Raw genomic sequence first — 26,353 nt, 5'->3', positions numbered from 1 at the left:
AAAAGACATCTAATGCAGCATTTGGCTGATTTTTAAATTAATTTCTCAAAAGGATAAAAGAATTTACAGTATAGATTTTGCACATTTTTTAAGGAATTGACTAGCAACAACCTATAGTTTACTGTCAAGGTTAAACATCAAAATAATTTTAGGCAATGTTGATTTTATTCAATTCAAACTAATATTCTTCTAAATGATTGAAAAGATAAGGAAACAAGTTGTCCCATGAAAAATGAAGCTGCCATTATGTCATGAAGATCCTTTTTGGAATTCTGGTCATTGGTATGTAATTATATTTCGTCTAGAAATATCAAATAGATTCAGATCTTTAACTTACTTGGATTCTTTATTTCATTGCTTAATGCCATCAAACGTTCAAACTCTGAAATGAAGAAAAATATTTGTTTTAATTTATTCTGAAAAATACAGTTAGAAAACAAAAAATGTCAAAGAGTATCCTCATCAGAAGATAATCTCCTTAAGTCTTAGATGTGAAATACCCAACTCTCTTCAAAAAATGATTTAAAAATATTTCAAGAAACTTAAAATTCTGATACATTGATTTAGTGAGTGTTCCTATTTCATGCATTTTTATGCATACTTTCTTATGCAAAAGAATCTATACAAGGGACCACACCTATTGCAATCTCTCTGTGGGATTTAAACAAAAGATGGGAGACAATAGCTTCTAAGTATTGTATGAGGTTCCTTTATCTGCTGACTCCCTTTCTGACACTGTACCTGTAAGCTTGTTTTACTGCTGCAGGAAACAAGTTTGAGTGCAGGTTAGTCTAGAGAAGGTACAGAAAGTTCTATTTAATGCACTAAATCCTCATGACAGCTGCATGAGAGTCTAGAAATGCCTTTGATTTTCATACTAATGCTATGTATGATATTCATTACTAATAAAGATTTGGAAGATGAACATTACTGCCAATTCCAAATTTACAGGTGATGTAAAAACCAGAGAAAATCAGCAAGGATTTATGACATGGTCAAGAATCTAGAAAAATTAGAGGATGCAAACGGGCAGTGAAATAATGTTTTTCAGTGCTAAGATGCAAAATCTGACATTTCTGCAGGGATCCAGTACAAATAAAAGTGTAATTTTGAGTGACAGGTATGACCAGGAAGACATGGGATAAGCGTGGGATGGGAAACACCTTCAGTGCTCTTCCACAAAAAAAAAAAAACCAAACTTTGAAGGTAGGACTGATGGAGACAAGATCTAGAGCCAGGTCTCCGGAAACTATCTCATGATCAAATGCATATCTGTCTTTTCCTACAGTATTAATTGGAAAATTAAAAATATACAAGTTCAGCTTTCCTGGAAGAAGCAGATACTAGTAATGACTAAAAGTCCACATAAATGGTCCACGCCCAGGAGAACCATATTTTTTGTGGCTGCACATGGATTTCTTCTCAACACTTACTTAGAAGGTAAGTGGAGAGATTTTCAGGCTTAAGGAACTGGTAACAGCAATTACAGTCTGTGGACTGGGAAAGCACCTAAAGTAATTTTTTGTGCTAGTTAAAAACAGCAAAGTTTTCCCCCTTTGCTTTTCACCTCAATGGTAAACCAAAGTCAGGCTGAAGAAAATTTGTTGCAACTCCCATGAAGCAAAATAGCTACAATATAATAAAGCAAAACTAATTAAATTTAAGTCAAAGGACAATTTAACCAAATGTATTCAGATCTTGTTAAAGCAACATCCTTTTTCTCACACTGTTTTCAGTAATTCTATCATCTTGGTTATATGAAACTGTACCTAGAACCTCAAGGTCTGTCTCTATATTGGGCTCCTTGGTAAGCAGAGATCTAACAGTAGCTCTACAGCTAACAGAGAACCAATCATTGTAAGAAATGAAAGGCTACAAAGTCAAAGCACAGCAAAAGTCTTATACTAGAGAAAGAGGTTCGTAAGAGTGAAAAAAGAGCAATATTTTCTGTCACTTTGCTGAAAGTGTAGCAGATATTTGCAAACAGCATTATAGTTCCAGCACAAAAAAACCAAACCAAAACGAAACAAACCTAACAACCAAAAAAAACAGTTCTAATTGAGCGTATTCGTTATCCTTTTTTTAAAGAAAATGTTGCCTTAAGTTATCCCAGCTTTCATTATTGTGATAATCAGAAAATAAGTAATTGCACCAAGCCTGTTGTGTGGTCTTTTTTGTCTTTTTCTTTGATGTATAGGAAAGAACGTGAGAGTCCTGGGGTTCTTTTTTCTTTTTAACTTGGACAGTTTTTAGTGCATTTGAGGTGATAAAATGAAGAAAGATGGTTAGGACCTTACCTTCCTCATCCATAACGAAGCTGGATGAAACCCCATCTGTGTCACTAACTGAGATAGAATAAGTTCCCAAGTCTGATTTATCAGGATTTTTGAAGTACAGCTTAGAACTAAAATCATCAACAAAGAAGGATGCAATTAGAAGGGTTTCTCATGTTAATGAGACTTTTAACATGACATACTTCTAATAATTTGATGGACCAAAATGACTTACTGGTTTCCTTCTGTTTCAATCTTAAACTTATCAGAATCATCAATCTCCTCATATGATTTACCCCATGCAAAATGAGATGCATCTGTAGCTTCTTTGCACTCAAAAGCCAGGTAAATATTACCCTCATCATCCACACCTGAAAAGATTTCTTTTGTTCCTGCAAGATAGGAAGCAACTCAAATGTCAAGGCTGCATTTTTGTTTCAAGCTGCAATTCAGAAATTACTAAAGCCCATGCAAATTTTGTCCGTCTTCACCAAGAGATACTTGAAACATGTTTATGCCATGTGCTGATTTAGCATCACTTACTAGAAAGATTCTTAATCTACACAAAAAAGGAATACTAAAAATAATAAATCCTTATCGAGAAATAAATACATAAAAAGAAACTGAATATTAGAAGATACGAACAGTTTAAGTAAACCAATTTTATTATCACTCTTGAAGCTTTAGTAAATGTGATGTCACACTGCTTTTCACTCAGTGTGTAGCACCTTTATTTATGTGCATAGAATCCAAAATAACTGATTATATAATATTTCCTGCAGTAAGTAAAGCAAAGAGTCTTGACATTACCTCTGTATTCACGTGACTTTATTCTTTAAGTTTTAAGGCTAAGACCTTCTTAATTGTTGAAATATTTATCTGTGCTACAATATCAAATCAACCTGATTAAACTAATTTTTCAGTATTTTAGAAGCAGAGGAGATGATAAAACAGTTCATTACCTGGCCGTGCCTCAACAAGCACTGGTTCAGATACCTCGGATGACTTCCCTACCCCAGCATCATTCACTGCACGAACTTTGAAAACATAGGTATGACCCTCATGTAAATCAGTGACCTTGAACAGGATAAAGAACAAAGCCAATTTAAATTCTTTTGTTTACTTATATGAAGATGTTAGCAGAAGCTGAGATCAAACACACATCTTTGTTGTACTCGAATGTTTTTTAGAACTCAGTTTTGAATTAACACTAATGAAAATGTTTACCTTAAAATAGCGCTTTGAAGTAGGTTTTTCATTAGCAGTGATCCAGTCTTCCACATCTACTTCCTTATAGTCCACTAAATACCCAGTAATAGGGCTTTTGCCTTCATACACAGGAGCTTTCCACAGAAGAACCAGTGATGTATTTCTAACTTCACAAATTGTGAGACCATAGGCAGGGCCTGAAATATTTTAAATATTGGAAATTCATTTCAATATAATAAAGTTTTGCAAACTGGCCCTGTAATGGCCAAAATGAACCACTTAAATTTTGTTTTGACTGTTTGCTTTCCAAAATCTCATCCTTGACAATAAACCAGGTTTATGCGGTATTTAAGTTATTTTCCCCTCATGGCTGTATACAGCAATACCTGCTTTATGCAGTGAGTGACATTAGTATTCTGAAGCATACATTCTTAGCTAGGGCTCAGTAACTCCATTTTAAGGGAAAGTTATTCATGCGGAAAGTCCATGCAGTTTAAAATCTTCCAACAAGTAACAGAGGTTTCTTGTCTCTTATTTAATTCACCAGCCCCACATCAAAGTTGCTTCACTGAGACTGATGCAGGTTCGTAATTAACCATCAGGACTTTTATTTTTTTATTGATATGCATAAACCATGATCTTTCAGACTAATTCAAACCCCACTGGCACCAGTGGACTTTGGATCAGGCTTCTCATTCCCTGACAAAAGACTTTTTTGTTATGAGGAGGATAATGATAGTCTGTTAGGAGATCTATTAACACTAAAAACATCCTGATGCTCTATGAATAAGTGCTATCTCATATCTTTGCAGCTATCAGGTATGTTCTCCTTACTGTATGTTCCTTCAACTGTGAAAGTGCCATTCAGTTTAACTTGTAGCATTTATTCTTCATTATTTTATTTTTGTTTATACCAGTAGACTCTAAAGGCAGAGTCATATCAGTTTGTTACCATGGTGAAAACAACCACCACAGAATACTGATATTCAGCCAAATTGGTAGCTGGAATCTTGCTTTTTCTTCTTCATCTTTAGAGTAAAGAAACCTGAAAGTACCTGAGACTTAGGGATTTTTCTCAGTGTTGTTAGTTTGGCCTAATTCAAGATATTACTTTTCCCTTTTCTCACCAGTTAAAATGAAGTAGAAAAACCTAACAAACAAATGTGTTGTCATTCCAGCCTACAGAATGTTAACCAGCAATGCAAGAAAATAAAATTTGTAAAGGATGATATTCAGCAAATACACAGAAAAAAAGTGGAAAAGTGTTTCGTTTTTTTTCCAAAAAGAAACTTGTAAGTACCTGTTGCACACCCCTTATGTAGCTTAAGTACTAGATTTCTCATGGAAAGACTGCAGTTTTCAAGGAGCCTATAAGATTTCTCTCAGGAGTCTTTAAAAATCACAACCTAAATGTCTATATATCCACAGATAATTAAAATTCCACTGGCAGATGGACCTGATAGAAATCTAGACAGTAGAAGAAAACATGTAAAGAAGTGCGTTCTATTCTAAGGATGCTGACACCACGGATGTTTCATATTTTCTAAAGTTGTTTAAAATAATTCATTAGCTATCATTGCTAACTCACAGAGGACTAGAGTTCTGCAGAAGGATGAAATAATTATAGGCTCTGTTTAAGGAACCCATCACTCCTGCTGGAATTCCTTCAAGGGGTTTGGGCCTTTCTAAGGAAAATTTCCATTCCATATCAAAAGGTGGAAGAATATTTCATTAACACTGGGAGTATATTGCAGTCACATTATATTAGTCTTTAGCATCTTTACTAAGTCAGGAGACAGGGTCAGCTTTTTTCTCCCAGTCTTAAATCTCAGTTATTTCTTTTCATTATTGCTAAGCCATTGTTTAAAAACTTATTCTAAAAAGAGTCTTGTGAAATATTTTAACAGCTTTGGCAATGTGGGGGGTGATGAGAGGGTTATTTGTTTGTGGTAGGTTTTTTTATTAAGCAAGGAGAATACAATACTCTCTGTTCAACCAGTTTCATAATGAGAACAATGTAATCAGCCAGGGAGTAGAAAGGTCAAATTGTTCATTATGAAAATGGAAATTTCACTCTCTTCATTTCCTGAAAGTGTCTTTTATTTTATTTCTTTATACATAATTCTCTGCTCAGCATTGAAAAACTTTATTTGAAATAAAATCTAGAGTTTGTGTGCTGCCATTCAAGAAAGGAACAAACCAACTGGAAGAAGTTCAAAGAATAGCAAAAAAATTGTGTATTTAGAGATGGGAATACATGATGTAAGGGGATGGTTGCATGAATTGGATTTTGTCAAGTTAAGGGGAAAGCTAGGAGTCTGATAAAGTCTTTAAACATGCAGAAGAGCTGTTCCAAAGAGAAAAAAGATGAATCTCTCTCATGTGCTCGGCAGACAGGACAAGAAATAAACAGGTTTAAATTGCAGGAAGAAGCGTTTAGTAATACCAGAAAAACTTTTGAACTGTAAGCATAGTAAGACTAGGAATAAATCCTGTCCAAAGAACCTGGACTTTTTCATGGGTAGAAGTTTTAAGGATGGATTAGACAAGCCTCTGCCAATGAAATAGATATAGCTGATCCTGCATGTGGGAAAGCAGTTGACTTAGATGACGTTTGAGAGTCTTTCCTAGGAAATGTTTCCATGACCTTACTGAACTGTCTCTTGTTCCAGGCAAGAATTAATTTTATATATAGCACAGAAAAGAAAACTGAAATTTTTCTGCTGCCTCTTGCTAATTATGACTTTTTGAAATCACTAAAAATGCCAATAGTTTTACAAAACCAGATTTTTTTTCTTCACTGAGAAAACAACTGCACGAGCATTTAGACATGAAACAGATGTGTGTAGGTGTCAGAGAGATTCAGGTGAGACAAACAAGTATTAGAACGGATCCTTAATTGCATACCAAAGTTCAATTTCACAAATAGAATTTAATTTAACAACACAGCGGTAATTTACGGCATTTTTGGGAAAAGAAGGTAGAAATTTATTAGAGTGGTGGGTTCCTGTGTTTTCATTATGGGCTCTGCTGCGGACTGCTTTGTTTAGGCAAATCAGTACCAGACATCAGAAACAACTTTAGCAAAATTGTACCTTGGCATGAGGTGAGGGTGTTATAAAATATGCAGAACGGGTCTTCAAACACCCTCTCATAGTTTACTTACAGAACTCAAGTGTTACCGAGGAGAAACAATTTCCTAGATGTTTAACACTTAGGCATAAATTTATACCTTCACATGAGGTAGACTAAAGTTTAACTTTCTTTTGCAGGGGACCTGAATTCACAATACTTCTTATTTAACATTTTCTGCAGTGTTAACACTGCAACTCACAGTTTTCAGCTACATCTACACCGTTAAACTGCAGACAATATAAACTAATAATAATAATAATCTCTCAGGTAACACCAAGGTACAATCTAGGGCAAACACATGAATAAGGGCACACTAGCTGAGACTGGCAGACTTTAGCTGCGAAGTGTGAGCTACAGTGTGTTACTTGCCTCTATGTCAAGTAACAGGCCTTTGTTTTGTCTTATTTATGACCAAACCACATAATTTTGGAATCTGAAACTCCAAGAATATTCTTAATAGACTGCAATTATGGTGCAGAGGTGCCTGTATATTGTACAGGTGGTGAGCATAAAGTGGAGCTTGTAGGTCTGGGAGTGAAGAGCTGATAGAGAGAAAAATATAGACTAAAGACATTCTGCTCTGAGCTGATATTGGCAGTGAAAGAAGGAGACATTTGTCAAGCTAACTAAAGGTCAGCCACTTCCCAGGACATTCAGTACCGTCAATGGGGATGTGGAGATAGCTTTCAATGGGAGAACTCAGAAGCAATGGCGATCTCAACAGGTAATTAAACTAAAAGACATCCAGCAGAGTTTGGCTGGAACATTACACTGAGTTTAAGTTTATATTGAACTGAAATTCATGAAGAACTAATAGCCTTACCAGGTTCTGGCATAGTCCAAGCTTTACACCTGAAATGCTCACTGGGATCTGAAGGCTGACCTATTCCAACCAGATTTGCAGCAGCAACTCTGAATTCATAGAAGGCATCTTCTGTCAAATCTTCTACCTTTTTTGAGAAAACAATTCAATATATTGAAGTCATTATTTATATTTTTTTAATAAATTAAGTTCTTAAAAATAAGCATTGATTAATTAATTATCAGGCCTTATTGCTGTGCTAGAGTACTGGAAGCATGTAATCTGAAGATTTCACTCTTAAACACACTGCAGAGATCTACATTGTACTTCCTTGTTTCAGCCACATCATCCTGTGAACAGCACTCAATATATTGGTATAAGAGGCTGTAAAAGGTTAGATCAAAGGTTCATGGAGCTCACTCAATGAATGACCACTAGCAGATACTTACGGGTGAATGTTCTAACACGAAATACCTTTTTCCATTGCTTATGAATGGCTATTCACAAGCCATTCACATAAGCAAGAGTTAGGATAGTTCTTCAGTCTAAAGAAGTCATAGTGGACTGACCAGCGAAGAAAGAAAAACAACAGAAAGCACAACGAAAAGCCAATCCAATTAGTCCCTCAGTGTGATGATATAACTCTGGGAAAGATTTTCTTGGCAATTTTTTTTTACTTGTACACATCTTTCTCTTGATATTACCTTCCATAACAAAGTGAGGAAGTGAACACTGGAAATGAGCTGACCAGAATCTGCGCTATGCTTCTGCAGACATCCCTGGTTAAGGAACCCCAATTTATCTAATGAGACCATCACAATTTCAGATTTTGAGGGTAGATTAGACAAGCTATAAGGCATGAGGATTTTGACACCCCCAGTCCTCTGCATAATTTTTTGAAAGTTATATTTAACCACGTGTCTTGAGAGAAAGAGGCAGCTGAGGGTGAAGATACTGAAAGGGTTTAGATTTTCATGAATAAATAAACTATAACTGTATTCTCTGGGAAAATGTGAGATATAAAAGGATTTGAGTGTGATTTCTTTTAATAGTAAGAAAAATGTGATGGGATGGTGACAAACAAATGACAAATCTAATACAAGACCAAAGCAAACAATGTAAGCTAGGAAAAGTCAGGAACTAATACAATTTAGATAGGATTTCCTGAAGATGGAAAGCTGTATAGTTTGATTCACAAGAGGGAATTACAGCTCAGCCTGTTAAAATGGTTTTAAAATCCAAGGTTTTTAAGGGGAAAGAATATTTGGGGGCTTCCCATAGAATTATTTAATCAGAGAGGTATTAGTGATTTCCCAGTGCTGTACTGTATATCTCAGAACCTTCTCCGCTTGCAGTATGTCATAAAATATTCTGTGCTACTAAAAGCTGTCTTGTTTTTTTTTCCCATCAGTATTTCAGATTCCAGTCATTTGAAATTTCAGGCACAAGTACAGTTACTGACAGGACTGAGTCTTAAATATCAAATTAATTAAACTCTGAATGTTTTCCCTTAATTTACATTAATCATTTGTTTATAAATTAATTTAATAATGAAAATATCTGTAAAGCATTGCTAATTATTGCCCTTTCAGGTATATCCTACCCACCCTTTTTTATTTCTCAACATCCATGTTCCAACTGCTGTCAGAGATGCCAGTTGTAAACTCACTCACAAGCTGAGTATTGTCAGTTGCCTTCTGTGCACGAAACATTCTTCCTGGGCTCATCTGCAGCATTATTTTCTGCTTTAATGTTAAATAACTGCAAAAGACTTACTCCAGCCCTGACGTTTATAGGAAAGTTCCTGTCTTGTGGTAATAATTTTAAGAAGTATTTGGGAATAAAATCTGTTTTTTTTATAACAAGCATCAGATTGATTAACTACTTATTATATCCTACCTTCCTAATCATTCCCCATGGAAGTTCACATCTAAATGTTCTTCTTTTAAGAAACATTGGACACATTGTAAGCGCAACGCAGAAGTAATTTATCTCAAAACTGAAATCATCATTCTGGTACTCTGGAAAGGAGGTGATGAGGCATAACATTAGGTTTATTATTGTACTTTCCTTTCCAGCTGAAGGCAGCTTTTGAGAGTAAGAACAAGAACAGTTACTTTTGTTCTCAGTCCATATCCATTTCATTTAAAAGTTTCCAGTCCTATGAACAGTATGGTCATCTGTCCTGCTAAATGCTTCCGTTGATTCTCTGCATGTGATTACTGTGGTGATACATATAGTGCCTATTAATGAATATAGTTTATGAAGCATTTTATAGATTTTGTTCTTTGTGAAATATGTGCTTCACACTTTTTTCCTCAAAAATTTCCTCATCTGAATGGCATTATTCTTCTTAGAATTTCATAGCAGGGGATGACACTGATTCTCTACCCCCATTTTTAGACTTGTTGGACTCCAAAACACACAATGGAAGGGCCTGGTTTTGCTGTAGTAAGTATTTAAAGAATTTCTCTGCAAGAAAGCAGAAGTCTACCAAAAGCAAAGAAGTAGTGCAAATCAGCTCCCAAAATATAAGGATTAAAAAGTACCAACCGTAAAAATAGTCTTTGTAATAAGGGAAGAATTGACTTCATGCCAGTTTTGATGGTTAGCTTCCCGCTTATCCATATAATAACCAAGGATTGGTGAACCTCCACTGTACTTCGGTGCTTTCCAACCAAGGGTCATTGAATGACCATCACAGTTCAGAAGTGTGATACCATGAGGATATGATGGACAAGCTATAAGGAAATAAGCAGCATGAAAGTTAGGACAAAGTCTAAAGCACTCACTGCAGTGAAGAAGTTGCTTAGAGGGTTTTGTATTGCTTTTGTTTTCTGTAGTGTACTGCTATCAGTTGTATATCAGTAACAAAGTAGTTGTAAAGCTGCTAAACAACATTAGTTTTATCCTCAAACATAAATGTGAAAGCTTCTGAAATATCAGCCTAAGGTGGTGGCCACCCAGCACATAGCAAGGAGTAACGGACAATCTTTGGTATGAAAATAGTAACGCCAGCAAAAGAGTCTCCAGACCAAGTAATATGCTAGAAGAATGAAATGGATCAGAAGATCTTTTCCTGCTAAGAAACAAATAAGCTGCTCAAGTACTTTTGGAATACAATTAGAATAACATAATAATAATTTTTAAAATTGTAATGTGAATGAAATGAAGGCATATGACTATCTGATCTATGGCTTTCATGGTTTTCCCCTCTTATCCCCATATTATATGCCTACTTCAGACTGAGAATGCTTTCTGCCCTATTAGGAATAGAAGATAATTACACTTCCACTGGCTTAACCTATGTTGAGGCAGAAAAAGACATTTTCTTCGTGGGTTTACCTGCACAATTTTACTCCCATCTGTAGCAGAAGCAGAAATGTCACCTAGGCATCTTCACGGAGATGAACAAAACTGTTTTCCTGAGCTTTTTACACACCTACTAGTAGTAAACACCCTGTCTACCAAGCATTACTACTGTTTTGTATTTGCCATCTATGCATGAAAGTTTGCCAGAAGATAACTCCTTCTTACCCTGTGGTGTTGCATCCAATATAGGCTAAGCTCCTGCCCCTAAAGCTCATTTGCTATTTTAGTTGAATTACAAGTATAACTTGAGAGAATATGACTTACCTCATTCAGAAGAGAATACGTGAGCAGAGACCCTTAATAGAGTCCCTGATCTTATAGCTGTACTATCAATCAGCCTGAAAACAGACAGTAATCGGGAGAACTGGCCTATTGGTCTTATTTTCAAATGTGGTGTTATACACAGAGGCCACGAAACACGGTCTTTACAATTATTTCCACTTCTTGGTAACTAAGAATGACCACAGTAAAATCCTATAAATGCCCTTGAAATAATGCTACAGAAAGAGTCTGTCCATGGTAACATAAGTAAGTCATCTATATCTAGTCTTGCTAAATTCCTGTTAAAGCCACCAAAATGCATAAAAGCCATCCACATCCCATAAGTGTGTGTGACATATATGTGCTCTGTGTTTGGTGACACACCCCATGCAACTCTCATCTTCAAAACACCCAGTGACAAAATAAAAGGTGCAAGTGCATGTACAATATAGGGATGATAGATGTACAAGTGTTCATGCACCACCTACCCATATGAGACACACTTTGTCCTAAAAAAGTCAAATAGAGTAAGTTTGTCAGTAGCATCCTATCCAAATTTATCTTCTAATAGTCGTTATGAATTATATAGCTTTCAGAGGACTATTTCTGACTATTTTCCTTTTTGTCTTCTTCTCCAAAAGGCAGGGTCCATTCAGGTGAGCAAAAGGTGTTCTATTTTAATTTTTTAAGTATGAAACTGAAACTGTGCAGAAATGAAAATTGGACCTTAGTAGCCCAGATCTGTGTACTTTTTTGTTCTAAATAATTATCCAGCCTTTCACTCAGCATGCATCATTCCCACTAAAGATTGCACAATGGATTGCTTTTACACTGAAATTTTGTCTGCAGTGTACAAGAGGAGAGAGATTGTGCAGGGAGAAGCCAAAGGGAAATTTCTCTTTTGTTCAGCCAAACAGTAATAAGGTTTCCTGAAACTTTTCTAAATAGAGGAGATTCTGTGCCAAACTGATTTGCACCTCTCCAAATCACTCAGAAGCTGCTTGCCTAACTTAATCAAGAGTTAGTTTCTTTGTTACAGCTGAGGAGCAGAAGGCAACTTGGTCATTACAGTGCATCTGACCCAGTATTTCTAACAGGCATTTTGGACAGCTTTTTTTTTTTTCCCCAAGCAATGTCTTTTCTCTAGAACAGCCACATTCCAAAGTATAAACATCACTAAAGGGATGTACTCGATGGTCGTAAAATTTACTGTTATAGCAAATAAAACCAAAGGAATTGAGTGCTGAAAATATGTAACTCATTCAAGAAACAAGATGCTGAGCTGCACAGAATCATACTTACTAAGGGCTGCCTGTACCGTTATAGCCTCTGATTCCTGTGAGTTTTCACTGAATCCTACAGCATTCACAGCTTTCACACGGAAGACATACTGCTCTCCAGTTTCCAAACCATGAACAACAAACCTGAGTTTGAAAAAAGAAGGCACCATGTATTAGTATATAATTTATAGGAAACGTTCTGTGCTGTAACATGAAATTTTGGCAACAAACATGAATGCTTCACAAAGGAAAATATTGCCAAGAGGGAAACCATTATTAAATGATGTGATGTAGTAAAATATTATTGGATGTCACACTGGAACAAAAGTCACAGTACTCATTAAGTTGCTAGTGCTGATCTGCCAGGTGGAGTCAGATAAACTATAAAATATTCCCTCTGAACTTTGGCTTGTTAAATGCTAATCTATTCTGGGAAAGGACTCTACTTTTCACTGTAATTTCACAGTCACTATCAAAAATAGCTTTCAGTTTTGACCTGAGATTCTAGGTAATTATTGTAGCAGGTGGAATAGTCAGAACTATCCCGTTGTAGGATACGTTCAAATGAACATGTTTTTTCTTGGTTTTGTGCTGTCCCCATCCCTTTGACCAAGAATTAGTCTCTACTTTTTCTTTGATCAAATTTCTTGACTACCTGATCAAAGGATTCAACAGAATACAAAGTCACTCAAAATTAATTAAGAACTGACAAAATACTTTAAAGAACATGATGTGCTTGCTATACCCCTAAGAAAATATAAATTATACATCTAAACTTAGTGTTTGGTGAGTGATTCCAATAAAAGTAAGCATGATTGTCACAAAGGAAATTACTTCAAGAATCACACAATGAAGTGTGATATTTTCATGGAGGGATAACAAATCATCAGAAATACAGACAAGGCTAGTGTCATGACAAAGGGGGGCCACTGTCCTTTTTTAGATGTAGTAGGTCAGGGAGCCCTAATGTTTCTGGGCTGGGAAACTTGGATTTACTTGGACAGTAGTGCGAGCAGCCGAAGCACTTTCCCCACCATGTTTATATCAAACTTGGTCTGCCCTTTTGCCCTAATGTCCATGGACTATGGGGAAGCTTCTGAGTTCTCTCTCCTTCTCATACTCTTCCTCATGTACATCAGGTCTGTTTACCCCATAACTTAATTCAGACTTTAAGAAAGGAATTTATTTTATGCTTACTCACGTCCAAGACATACAAAATCATGTCTCTAAGAACCTGCTTTTATAACTCAAAGAAACAGAATGGGCAAAAGAGGTTTCTCTTTGCAGGAAAAAATAAAAGGGGGCGGGTGGGAGGGGTGAAGGAAAGTCTGCACTGCAATCTGAAAAGCTTGGCTCTGACAGTCTGCTTTTATTCACATACATTCAGAATTTGCCTTCCATGGTAACATCATTGCTTAGCATGTAAACTGGCTTAAAACAATCCTACAGTTTCCAAATCACCCCAAAACAAAGAAGACTTGTAAATACCTGTTATATTTAATAGGTTTATGGTTACTAGGTTCCCAGTGATTTGATCCTACCACAGAATAGTCAATGTAGTAGCCATACAAATCCTCTTCACGTTTTGGTTTATCCCATTGAACTACAACTGATGTTTTCGTATTCCTTGTGGCCACTACCCGACCAGGTGCAGATGGAACAACTAAGAAAAAGAGAGAAAACATATACTATTATGAAATATACATAAAAATAAAAGTACACCAGGTTAGATGCATCACTGTATAATTTTATCATGTTTAATCACTACAACTATGACTTCTCCTATAATGTTAATATTTATATATTGTATATATTTCAGTATAAGGCTGGATACCCCTATATATGTGTGTATAAATATATTTATTTTTCTACTTATTTAAAGTAAACTTACTCTAAGCTATGATGCTCTCTACCTGTATGATTTTATATAGGTTTTCTAAGGAGTGAGTTAAAAGAGAAGGTATTTTCAAACATCAGTGTGTATAAAGTTATATACACTTATGAAAATGTTCTCTCTCTCAAAAGTTCTCTCTCAAATAAGAGATTTATGTACAGCCTATGTCCCTATACCATTACTGCATCAGTAAGAAATGCACATAAGCTGTAGAGGTATGATATCATACATAGTAAGAAATATTGCCTTCCAGTCAAGTAATGACAACCCCAATTCAGAAAAGGACAGCTTTTCAGAAAAACATTAAGATTACATTTAAATGCTAAGTGTTTAGCTAAACTTAGCTAGAGGGATTTCAGAGAAGCATAAGAACATTCGTTAGAAGGAATCTCTGGGCCTCATCTACTCCAGCAATCACCGAGAGTGATTATCAGCACTGCTAAATTGGATTGTCAGTCACAAGTTTCTCTGTCTTTAAAAACTTCCAACAATGGAGATTTCGCATCTTTCCTGCACAACTTCTTCCAGCCTTGCACTCTTGCACCTTTTTCACTAGGAGAGTATATCCAACTTGAATTGACTAAGCTACAATCTGCGGCTGTTGCCTCTTTTTTTTTGTTCGTTTGTTTTTTCGGTTTTTTGGTTTTTTCCTTCTGGCATTGCTAAGAATAGTTCGGCACCATCATCTTTGTGAGCCACCAAACTAAATCCCAGCTACCTCTCTTCATAGACCACAACCTCTAGGCCCCTGGCCACCTTGTTTGCCATTCAGTGGACCTCTCCAGGTTCCTCTGCATCCATCCCTCTAGAATAAAGGACCGAGAACTGGAACAATAATCCAGCACCAACCTCAGCAACACCAAGCAGAAGCAGATAAAGTTTCATTCAATCTGTTTACTACAGTTCTCCCAGTGTAGCATAGTGTGCAGTTCACATTCAGTGGAAGTTAATTGTTCATTTATCTTGAACTAAACACCTGAATGTGCATAAATAGAACCAGAAACGTTAAGACTTTGTCGGGAAAAAAAAATCTGAGTGAGGCCAACACCCAGTCTGTACACTATAAAATATCTATCTGATCATTCATAATGTAAGGAACTAAGACAACATCTCAGCCTGTCATGATAGGTTAAGAGAGGCATCCAGCACTTGCCTGTTAAAGGCATTTTAGTTTCCTCGGATTAATACATTGTGGAGAATTACAAGTACCATGAAACAAAAGAAAGGCAGCTTTTTTTAATATTTAGTCTTTCAATCTCAAAATAAAAAATAATACTTACGGACTATTGTACTTCATGCAGTAAGTCTGTAAGACCAAAGGAGTTCAATTTGCAATGAAGGCACTTGCATTTAGGACTTTATTTGTACGTGTCTACAATCACATGTTCTTAAGCTGTCATTATAGATAAAGAGCTAGAGCTTAATTCAGTTACCCAAACAAATTCATTTAGGGCCATTTTAGAGCATCTAAGACTTCTTCGTGGAGCTGCCAGATATGACTCAGGAGATACTGAATACCTACACTCTTCTGAAACGGCAAACCAAAAGCATTTGAAAAGATACTAGATGTTTGTTTGGCCAATTAAACTGAGCTTCTGATCAGCTGCTGGTGGAGTCCAAAAAATGATTCATCTCACTCCAGTATAGACACTTCATAGATGGGTACCATGGGGCAACTTATGGCACCATCAGCCAATTTATCCTCCAGGCTCCGCTTGCCACAATGAAAGCAGAGACACATAGAGCACCTGTAGATGCCTACAAAGAAACACCTAAATTTAGATATTAATCTCAAACTGAATACTCTTTTATCATTCTCTTCAATTGCATAATATTAAGTGCCATTTTGGATGACCTAGGACATCCCAACCATCCTCTAGTTTCTGCTCAGAGAAAGCTACCCATAATAGCCGTATAAAGATTGCTATCCCCATGAAGTTGTCTCAGCTGCCCTCAGGAATGTCAAATGGTACTGTGTGTAGGCAACTAAAAGGAGCCATGTGTGTCTGGTGTATTTTAGCTCATGTAGTAAACTCCATCTCTGAAAATACTCCTGCAGTTTCTCTTTAAAATAGCATCTTCTGCTTTCTGCTTTCAGCTATAGCTCTGATTTATTCAGAGCATCTTGCATTAAACCCTAAGGGATGGCCTATTTTCTGTATTTAGTGAAATAAATACAGTATTTTTCTTCCCTACATTGGGGAACGTTGAAAGGTTTAAATAATTTATATGCATTAATGAGACATCAAATCAAGAATACTTAAAAGGAAAAGATTTTTTGTTTCATCATGTATAGTTACAGACCAAGATAAAGGCAATGGATTGTATTTTTTAAAATTACAGTAATCCTTAATTATCTGCCAACACTTAGTGAACTACGGTATATCAGATACTGTATGTATTTCTCATAATTCTAGCAAGTGTACTAATAAAGTATGTGTTCTTCAGGTGACAACTGTCAATATGTGGGGCTATTATATCTGGTCTCTGCAAGAGCAAATCAGACATTTGAGCAGCAAGGTGAATAACGACTCCCTAATTTTTCACTTGTGTTTTAAAATGTGGCCCCAAGATAAACACTTTATTTTCATTTGGAAAATTACTACTGAATATGTAGTTGTACCTTCCCCTATCCTTGAAATCTGCTCATCTGCATGCCACAGGAATACTGCACCAGCAGTAATTTGCAGCTTAGAATACTAAGAAAGAAACGAAAGACTACTTTATGTAGCTGGAACTGTAGGGATATAATTACCTGAGCCAAACAATGTAATTATCTAAGTTAGCTATTAACCTGTACTATCCTATTTTTTGAGAAGTCACATTAATAAAACACTCTGAAGAATGAATAACAAAAATCAATTTAACTTTTTAACAATTATTAGTCTCAGCAAGGAGACTAGTGATCATTAGGAAAATTTGGGAATTTTTCTAGAATTTTGCATCTTGGTCTTTTTAAATCCTTCACAAATTGATTCAATTACTATTGTTGCAATTACACTAGTCTAATTATAAAGAGAATTGTCTGTATATTTAATAATAATGCCTTACAATTAACGCCTTACCAACAGTATCTTGTGGTACAATAGGTTCTGTGATTTCAGATGGATCACTGATGCCATGCTTATTTGCTGACAAGACTCGAAAAACATAGGACTTTCCTTCCGCAAGGTCAAACACTGCATAGCGAGGAGATTTTACTGCAACCTGTGTGTTGACTCTTTGCCAACTTCCACTGCCAACCATGGACTACAAGAAAAAAAAATTAAAAAAGGCTGTGAACAACTTCCGCAAAATGCCAAAAAATGAACATATTGCTGTATTGCATCCTGCCATGAATTTATTTAAGAGCTGTAAGAGTAGGATCTCTCTCTAATGCCTGATTTTAACATGTGCAGTAGCTCATACATTCCATTAGTCTACAAAAAGGTTGAAACACCTCACTGCCTCCCTGCCTGTCTAGACTTCAATACATGTGCACTTGAACATACAGCTAGCCTTCATTTAGGGTCATGACTGTCAACTGTGATTGGTGTCAAAAGAATTGCTCACATGTCCTGCAAAACTCACTTGAACACCAGAAGGTTCAGAATAAATCACGCAAGTCCTAATCCAAATACTGCAGAAAGGTGGGGGTGGTGGTGTTATTTTACTCACTGCTTTACCTTTATCTTTACTGTTGAGTAAGGTCATGTCCCTACAAGACTTCATCAAGTGAAATAATTATTTTTTTAATATTCTCAGTGTAGCAGCTGAGCCATTCATCACTACAACTGCACATGGAACAGAGGCAGCAAACCTGCAGTCTGAGAAAAGTATGTTGTCCATTCAGTTCCCCTGATAAACTGTTGACCCAAATGGAATCTTTCAGCAATTTTAGTAGCACCCAAGTGCCCAGTAAATAACTTAAATAAAATTTCATTCAAGTACAGAATGGTCCATATAAACTAAACATTTATAAAATTTTGGAACACAGACTCTGGTATCAAAACCCAATTGCCTGTGAACGTCTTAGAGGAGGAGCAGTGTTTCAGGGAGCCTTGGAAACTGCCTTGTACATAATGAGACATATTATAGATAAATAGTAAAAATGTAAACAGCTGGAGCCCATAGATCAAAATATATTTCATAAATGCTAAACTCACCTAGTGTTCTTATCAATAGAAAAAAGAAATGCAACAGTTTTTTCATAATAAAAAGATTGAAAATTTGAAATAAACAATATTTTACCACATACTTTACTTTCTGAGGTGAAAAATACTAATTATTGCACTTCATTTTCACAGAGGAAAGAATCAACATCACATTTCATCCTCTACTTTGATTCTATTTATTAGTTATGTAATGATTTTAAGGGAACATTGCTATGAAGCATAAAGCAGTCATTGCCACTCATTTTGTGTTTCTTGAAGCTTTTAAAAATATTTTTTACTCTTCAAGAATGAACCATTAGACACACACAAGTCTGTGGGTCAGGATGGGATCAAACCAAGGATATGGAGGGAGCTGGCAGAGGTGCTCACCAAGCTGCTTTCCATCATTTCTCAGCAGTCCTGGCTACCCAGGGAGGTTCCAGTTGGCTGGAGGTTAGAAAATGTGATGCCCACCTACAAGAACCTGTGACTGGCACCTTCCTCTTCACTCACTTTACAAGGAATAAATTGAAAATGTCAGGGTACAGCAGAGAGCTGGCAAACAGGAAAGTGAGGATCAAGTTATGACTCGCTGTTTATTCCTTGCTCTACCACAGGACTGCGAGAAACTTCCCCTTAATACAGGCAGACTGCAAACTTCCAGTCTTGCCTGTAAGACTGTGAAATCTTAAGATGTTTCTTTTCCATTAAACTGATGCCTTACACATGTAGTCTGTTCTCATTTTAGACAACAGTAAGCAAATAGCATAAAAGCATCCCTTTCCCCCAACCTTGAATTTCAATGCTCATTAAATCATGTAATAAGACACTTAATTGTCCTCGCTTCTCTAACATTCCATCACCAAATCTGGTGAGACCACAGAAAGTGTTAGTTCGACTGTTCGTTCTGTAGTTCTGTAAACGCATTGAATGTAATTGCATAAGGCAAGGGAACACCCTACAGCTGATTGCCACCGTACAGTACAGCACCTTCTCAATGAAATACGTCAGTGGCTCCTTGCCACGGGGAACAGGTGGATCCCAGCTGAGTACAACATACGTTTTGCTGATTTCTGAAGCATGTACATTGGTGGGAGGGCCTGGAATCTGAATATCGCCTGTAAGAGTAATGAATGAGACAAGTGTTAAAATAGCAGATTAACCCCTGGGTCAGTACTCATGCTACAGCTCATCTTTCTGAACTCCTCCCCTGCTCAGGTAGGACGGGTTACGATATCATCTGTGCAGTTCACTTGCTCCAACTAAATTTTGAGAAATAAGAAAATATCAGTATTAAAAGGTTGTTATTACTTTTTCAGTAAAAGTTAAATACGGCTCCTGTGCATTTTTCACACTTATTTCTTTGATTAGATTTGAATTACTTTTATCTGCTGGTCAGAATGCCTTGGGAAAAACCTACCACTGTTTGCAAACAAGAGATTCTTTTTGATTAAGAATAGAAGTCTAAAGAGTTATTATGAGAAATCAGAGTAGAAGAAGTGGAGTAAGGAAAAAAGCAGCTTACAACAAAGTGGAAAGCAGAAAAAGAAGCAGAAAGTATTAGCAATGTATCCTGTAACTTGATGATATTACCAGCAGTATAGTCTAAAGCACTTCTGAAAACAGTGGATCAGAGAGAAAAATATATCACCAGCCCTCTGGTGACTCTTCCAGTTGGTGTGGCCTGATCGAACCCCTCTCCCCACTCACTCTGCAGAGTTATCAGGAATGCGAGGCAGGAACTGCATACCCTGGGCCAGGCTGGAGGATTTCAGCACGGCCCTTTGCGGTCATGCTTACCCACTACAGTGTGAGGAGAAACCAGCTTTACTATACAAGTAAAGGAATTATGATGGTGTATAACAGCACTAGATAGGAGAGGCTCGGACCTATGATAGACCACTTCAGGCATAGCTACACATCCCAGAAGCTTCCGCTTGGTAATAAGTCAGAAATAGCAGCTCAGCAGATACTTACAAATATTTTGTTTTTATAGCTTGCAGCAGAGAAAGCAAAAAGCTTTGTTCTTTTAAGGTACATTTTGCCACTTCTCAGAGTAGCAAGGAATATCTATCTTCAGTATTTCACATAAAAAGAGAAATGTTTCAATAATAATAATCTCTAAATCAGTGATTTGATGTTTTAATAGTTTATAAACAGCAATAGAATCAACCAGGCTCAAAATGTACACTGAAGTTATTTCATCTTACATATTTCCCAATCAAAACCAGACCTTTTTTAAAGCAAACTGACTTTTCCAAACAAAGTTTATTTTCTCTAAAAGCTTTCTATATTTGATTTCCTACAAATGTAATTTTTCTTTAAGAAAGGCACATGAATCAGCTGAGTTTAAGACAAAATTGCTGACATATGGTCAAGAAAATTACAATAACCCTTCACAGCATAATGCATTCAAAAAACCAAAAGATTTCCAACTGATTTCACTTAACTAAATCTCTGCATGTTTCCTTGAAAATCCCAAAGCTGCCATAATTTGTGAAAATATAACACAATGGTACAGCCTTCTCTTCCAGGATGAAAGTTTGTCCAGCAGTAAGAAGGAAGTCCATTCACGATCTATGAGATCACTTTTTCGGAAATGGTCTCTGATCTTGCAGATGAAAATAGTGATCTATATAAAGTACGGTGTTTGGATATTCATACTCTTTTATTAAACATGCACATTCATGTAACAGAAATCCAAACATCATTATTCATGCTTATGCCAGAGTGGTCATTTAATGCCTCTGATCATTCTCAGGCAATCCTGAGAGCAGGAGTACGTTCTGTGAAGCCAAACAAGTAAGACAAATGTATTCTGATCCTATAATATGATTCTGATCCTATAATGCCCATATCAGTTAATTTAAGGAACCATTGTAAAAATAAAGAAACTTCATCTGACCTGCCCTTGCACTGGGGAAACAATTTAATGTCTGAGTTTCCTTCAAACTACATGTGTTCTCCGATGGTTTCTCTTTTACTATGTTATTACCGGAGTTACAGTTTTATAACCTCTGTGGAAGAGTAGACAGACTTTTGGTTTTTCCACTGAGACATTATAGTTAACATTTTTGATAGTTTAATTCAAAAAATGAAGATCATTGTCCAAGCCTAGGAAAAAAAATCACCAGATATAGAAACAATCAAAGACAGAGGAAAATCAGGCTTTATCTCAAATGTTGGCAGTGATCTCTCCAGTTCTCCTGAGGAAAAACTTTATTTAGTGTATAACCTTAACCGTAAGAACAATGTCTCTGTTCAGAAAGAATTTGCATGGATTGTATAAGCTTTTATGAAAATAGAAATGACTTGCTCAGATCATCATATTCAGTCTAAAACAGCTATATTTATCTCCTGGAAGAATAGGAGGAAGGGAAATGTGTGCAATCAAATGCAATGTTCAGCTTAACACCAGCCAAAGCAAAAAGGTGAGGAGATACTGTCAGCACAGTGATAATGAGGGTGGTGCTGTTGAGAGTGTGATGTTCCCTGTCCTTTTAGACCTCATCTTTCACTCTGTTCTGTCAGCCTCACAAGCCAGAATATCTGTCTTTATTTATTATTATAAAGAATTTACTCTCTAGGTGGATTTCTTTTCAAGCTATGTTTCTAATTATAATGCTAAATTGCTGAAATATAAATAGAAGGACTGAAATCATAGAAATGCTACATACCTTCAAGGTCATCCTTACTGATCACAACCTTTCGCCCTTCATCCACATGAATAGCTGTCAATCAAAATATTCAATTAGTTTCTTGAACCAGTTTAATATATTTACAAATTTTGCATATTATTGTTCGTCACCTGTTCAAAAGCCTGAATACCTCTATTTCTATAACCCTGTTATTAAAGTTTTCCCCAGATGGAGTCAACTCTGTCACACACTGGTTCATTCACTTTCATAGGAAACAGAGCATAAGACAGTACTATTTAAAGATGTACTAGAAGAATCATAGTCACAGTAGTTTGATTCAATTCTGTGGCAGATTAATGAACAATTGTATCACTTTTGTTATAGGAACTAATCTTAAAGCTAACGGAAACACAGCATATTCAACTCAGATTTTACAGGCAACATTGGGGCAGTGTTCTGCAGTCTTCATAATGAGTTTAATACCACTCCGAGTAAAGGGAGCACACAAAACAGAGGGTGTGCAAGAACATGATACATGGAATCTGTACAGGGGTTCAGGACAAGGCTAAATCAATAAAAATACTCCCCAGAGCAAGCCAGCTTACTCTATTTAGGGAATAGTTCTCATAAGGCTCCTTTACAGTCTGCAGTGTCCCTGAGCACAAGAAAAAAGAGTTCATTCATCAGATTGACTTTTTCCATCTGTCAGAAAGGTCACAATACCAGAGACCCCCCCACAACCTGTAGCATGGGGGCTTTGTCCCAGTACTGGCACTTCACCGAGGAAAAAAAAAAAAGATGTGGATAAATACAGCAGTCTGTGAGCCAGTAAATTTGTATGACAGTTTTTATTTTTTCTTTAACTAAACCAGATATATTCGATAGCTGTATCAAAATTTACTGCCAGCAAATGTAGGAGTTTATGTGCTCTGAGGACCCATCTCCCAGTGTAAATGATACAATCTTCCAGGTTATATTATCTCTTTTAAAAACACTGTGCTTTGTGATAATGAGCATCTATATTTAAAGCTAAGTAAAACCAGCCATAACTGAGATGGAATCTCCAGGTCCTGCCAAATAATCTGTGTGGACCTTCACATTTCAACTACATCCGCCTCCTTGAAATTAGTGAGATATTCAATCAAAGGAAGAAAGAAACTCTGGTCCATAGGTTAACTAAGCAAGCAAAATCTTTAAAAAAAAATCAAAAATCAATTATTCAACATCGGTTTCAGCCTTGCATAACCTACTTTGTGTTCTCTCCAGGTCAACGGGGTCAAGAGCTGCAACAGGTTCAGAGACGCGAGAAGGCCTGCTAATGCCAGCACTGTTCACTGCCCTCACACGGAATATGTAAGACCGTCCCTCAAGAAGACCAGTCACAGGATACTTGCAGATTTTTACAGGAGCATCATTGCACTGGACCCAGTTTTCCAAACCTACTTCACATCTTGGGGTAGCAGAAGACAGTATTTATCAGTATCATCCCACAATAAATACATATCATCCTACACACACCAAGTCAGAACCATCAAAGTCATCCTCACTAAGTTGAGGAATTAAACCATACACCTCATTAATGAAAGCCACACACTTTATACACTCTTTCCTCTGATCAGACAACCAGTTCCCACCTTGCTCATATTTATTCATAACGCAGTTGCAAAGGTCATTTTTTCTTACACGGTTTTTGGCCTTTTCAGTTCTCTTTGCTTCCCTTCCATTTGGTTCTCATATAAAGAACAAGTTATTAACTTTTATTTTTAGTATATACCTCCACAAAACATTCTGAAATTGCAACATCCACCTCATCTTTTCCATCTCTTTCTTGTCATATTTTTAAGCAATCATTCTTGTGCTTTTCCCTCCAACAATGGTTGGGCCACAGAGCGTAGGAGTCATCAAGAAGCAGCATGAATACCTCATACTGGCTCCACTGTGTGTGCATATCTCTTTTGTGCCCTACTGCTATAAACCTGTGTGGAGAAGACTGATGTTTGCCCTGACAGTACCAGGATAAACAGGGTCATGTTCAAGGGCTCACTGGAACTGCAGTGGTTGAAGCAAAATAGCAAAAGACATAGCTGACTGATTATACATAAAATTCGCATGATCTATACACTGCACAAATTGGATGTAAATGGTAGAATCCCCAGCTAATTTCCTCATACTGACTGCCATTCATACGCCAGCTTTTTCCAGCAATAACCAGTTATCCCTGAACTAGACCAAATTACAGGGTAGCAAACAACAATGAGCTGCAAATGTCACTTTTAAGTGTAGAGCAGTATACATTACGTAACTATTTCAGTAATATTTCTGCTGACTGACATTTTCAGACACTAAGGATCAGATGTACTGCTCTGGCTACAAGGGGCAAGCATGCACTTCAGTGGAAGAGACATGCAAAACACCGCCTGGATCCCCTGTTCCCCAGCTGTCTGCACTGAGCTGAAACCCCATCAAAGTGCAAAGCAGACTGGAGGAGAGAGGACTGCCTTTCTAATTTAAACTACCAGCTCCCAGGAGTCCATGCTTTGAGCTCCTGGTGTACCCCAGTTAAGGCAGAAATAAAAAGATTATGTAATAACTCCTACATTTAAACTTTTGCAGTATACAGATTAAAGAGACTAAATCTAACTCAAGATGTCTGTGGATCCTGGATCCCATAAATTAAAAATTTCCAGGGCTCATTCACTGATTTGACAACCTCCCAACTATTGAACTATTTTAATGTCTGATAAAATGTGGCTGTCTGCAAAGAATTCTTGGGAATGGTTCTTAGCCCTCGCTACTCTCAGACTGTGCCCAGAATTGTCTGGGAAGGTACTAGGTCATTGGGCTAAAAGTTTGCCAGGAAACAATATAGTAATTTAACAGAGTAGGCAACTGAGTTCCAATGCCATGGGTCTGTAAAAATAAAGAACCCGTGTATTCAAGGATATAATCATTTGGGGGGGTTCTTCAGTATATACATGTTTTTGTCAATGATCAAAATTAAATATATCCCAATAATTACATACTTGTCAACAAAATATCCAATGACCGGGCTCTCACTAGTTGTGTTTGGTGGTTTCCAGGTAACAATGACATAGTCTCTGTTAGCATCATGGCATTTAACATCCATTGGCGCCCCTGGTGCTCCCGCGATCAATGCATCAGCATCTGGACCACAAATAAAAATAAATCAGTGTTGACCCTGACTCCTCTGAAATATATCACCAAGACAAAAGGGAAGACTTCCAGTTCACTTTGCTATTTGTTCATTTGAAGGGAAGCCCAAAGGTTTCATTACGCACTAATTCACTGCACCAGTGAATCAGACCCAAAATGTCTGTATCTCCACATTGATAAAAATGTTCAGGGACATTTTTGAGAACAGACACCTATTACTTTTCATACAAATTAAAAGCCCAACTACCCCATGTGTTTTGATGCTCTTTCCCACTGAAAGCTGTTGCTCAATGGGTTAGTAATCAAAGGAAGGTACTTACGAAAGAACATGTGGCTGAGCAAAACAAATCTCTTTTGGTGAGGTGGCTACCACTCACTATAAGATCAGAGCCCACATGAAAAAAGGCAAAATGAAGGCCTACGAAGGACACTAGAGACTCCAGAGGACATAGCTCAAGTACAGGGTCCTGTGTATGCAAAGGGATTGAACACAGTATGAAATGGACAGTAGAGGTACCTAAAATCGACCCACCACCACAACAAATAATTCTAGGAAAGTTATTATGTACTAGTGGGATTTTTTCACCTGGGTACTTTCTTTCTTAGAAAGTAATTGGGAAACAGAAAGCTTTAGCATTTTTTTTCCAATGAGATCAGGGTGGCAGAATGGCTTGGTCAGGATATAATGTGAAGACAAACCCTTGCACTAGTCCTGTGAAAAGATGGATCTTAACCCTCTGAAAAAAATTAATCTCTCCCCACCCCAAACAACCTCTCTGGATGACGGTTCTGCAAGACACATATGTTCTAATACATTTCCAAGAAGAGTGAGATGGTGGAGCGTGCCTGGATCAGTTGTCCTCTGTATGTCCAGCCCCGTGAGCTGGATGACAGGGGCAGGGAGCAGAATGAAGCTTCCATAATCCAAGAGGAAATAGTCTGTGACCTACTATGCCACTTAGACACACACTAGTCTATAGGGTCGACCCCCAGGACTCCCGTTCTTGGCAGGCCTCGGCCACCCCGTGCCCGGGTCCGTGATGTCCGGAGGTAGAGCAGCGACTCTTTCATGGGCAACCCCTTGCTGTGGGGAAGGAGCTTGCATGACCTTGTGAGGTTGAGAGCTGTGCTGGTGGTGGCATGTGCCTCCGGTGGGGTCTCCCAGGCCAGCCAGGGCTTAAC

At 37.1% G+C, this 26,353-nt stretch overlaps 1 protein-coding gene across 1 annotated transcript in view; it reads right to left on the bottom strand.

The window, feature by feature from the left end:
- The window catches only part of MYOM2 (myomesin 2), a 58,968-nt gene that overhangs the window by 19,846 nt on the left and 12,769 nt on the right, over positions 1–26,353 (bottom strand). The window contains exons 7-20 of the mRNA XM_010133337.1: positions 25,021–25,162; positions 23,248–23,447; positions 22,037–22,090; positions 19,350–19,477; positions 17,292–17,475; positions 13,821–13,995; positions 12,355–12,476; positions 9,973–10,160; positions 7,441–7,567; positions 3,501–3,679; positions 3,236–3,350; positions 2,509–2,665; positions 2,298–2,404; positions 338–382 (exon numbers count right to left, since the gene is read on the bottom strand). Coding sequence (XP_010131639.1) covers positions 338–382; positions 2,298–2,404; positions 2,509–2,665; positions 3,236–3,350; positions 3,501–3,679; positions 7,441–7,567; positions 9,973–10,160; positions 12,355–12,476; positions 13,821–13,995; positions 17,292–17,475; positions 19,350–19,477; positions 22,037–22,090; positions 23,248–23,447; positions 25,021–25,162 — 1,923 coding nt within the window. The remainder of the gene's footprint in view (positions 1–337; positions 383–2,297; positions 2,405–2,508; positions 2,666–3,235; positions 3,351–3,500; positions 3,680–7,440; positions 7,568–9,972; positions 10,161–12,354; positions 12,477–13,820; positions 13,996–17,291; positions 17,476–19,349; positions 19,478–22,036; positions 22,091–23,247; positions 23,448–25,020; positions 25,163–26,353) is intronic.

Source organism: Buceros rhinoceros, unplaced genomic scaffold (assembly GCF_000710305.1).
Source record: "Buceros rhinoceros silvestris isolate BGI_N320 unplaced genomic scaffold, ASM71030v1 scaffold9053, whole genome shotgun sequence".
In the NCBI taxonomy this organism is placed as follows: domain Eukaryota; kingdom Metazoa; phylum Chordata; class Aves; order Bucerotiformes; family Bucerotidae; genus Buceros; species Buceros rhinoceros.
This window is presented reverse-complemented; position numbering and strand designations above follow the sequence as displayed.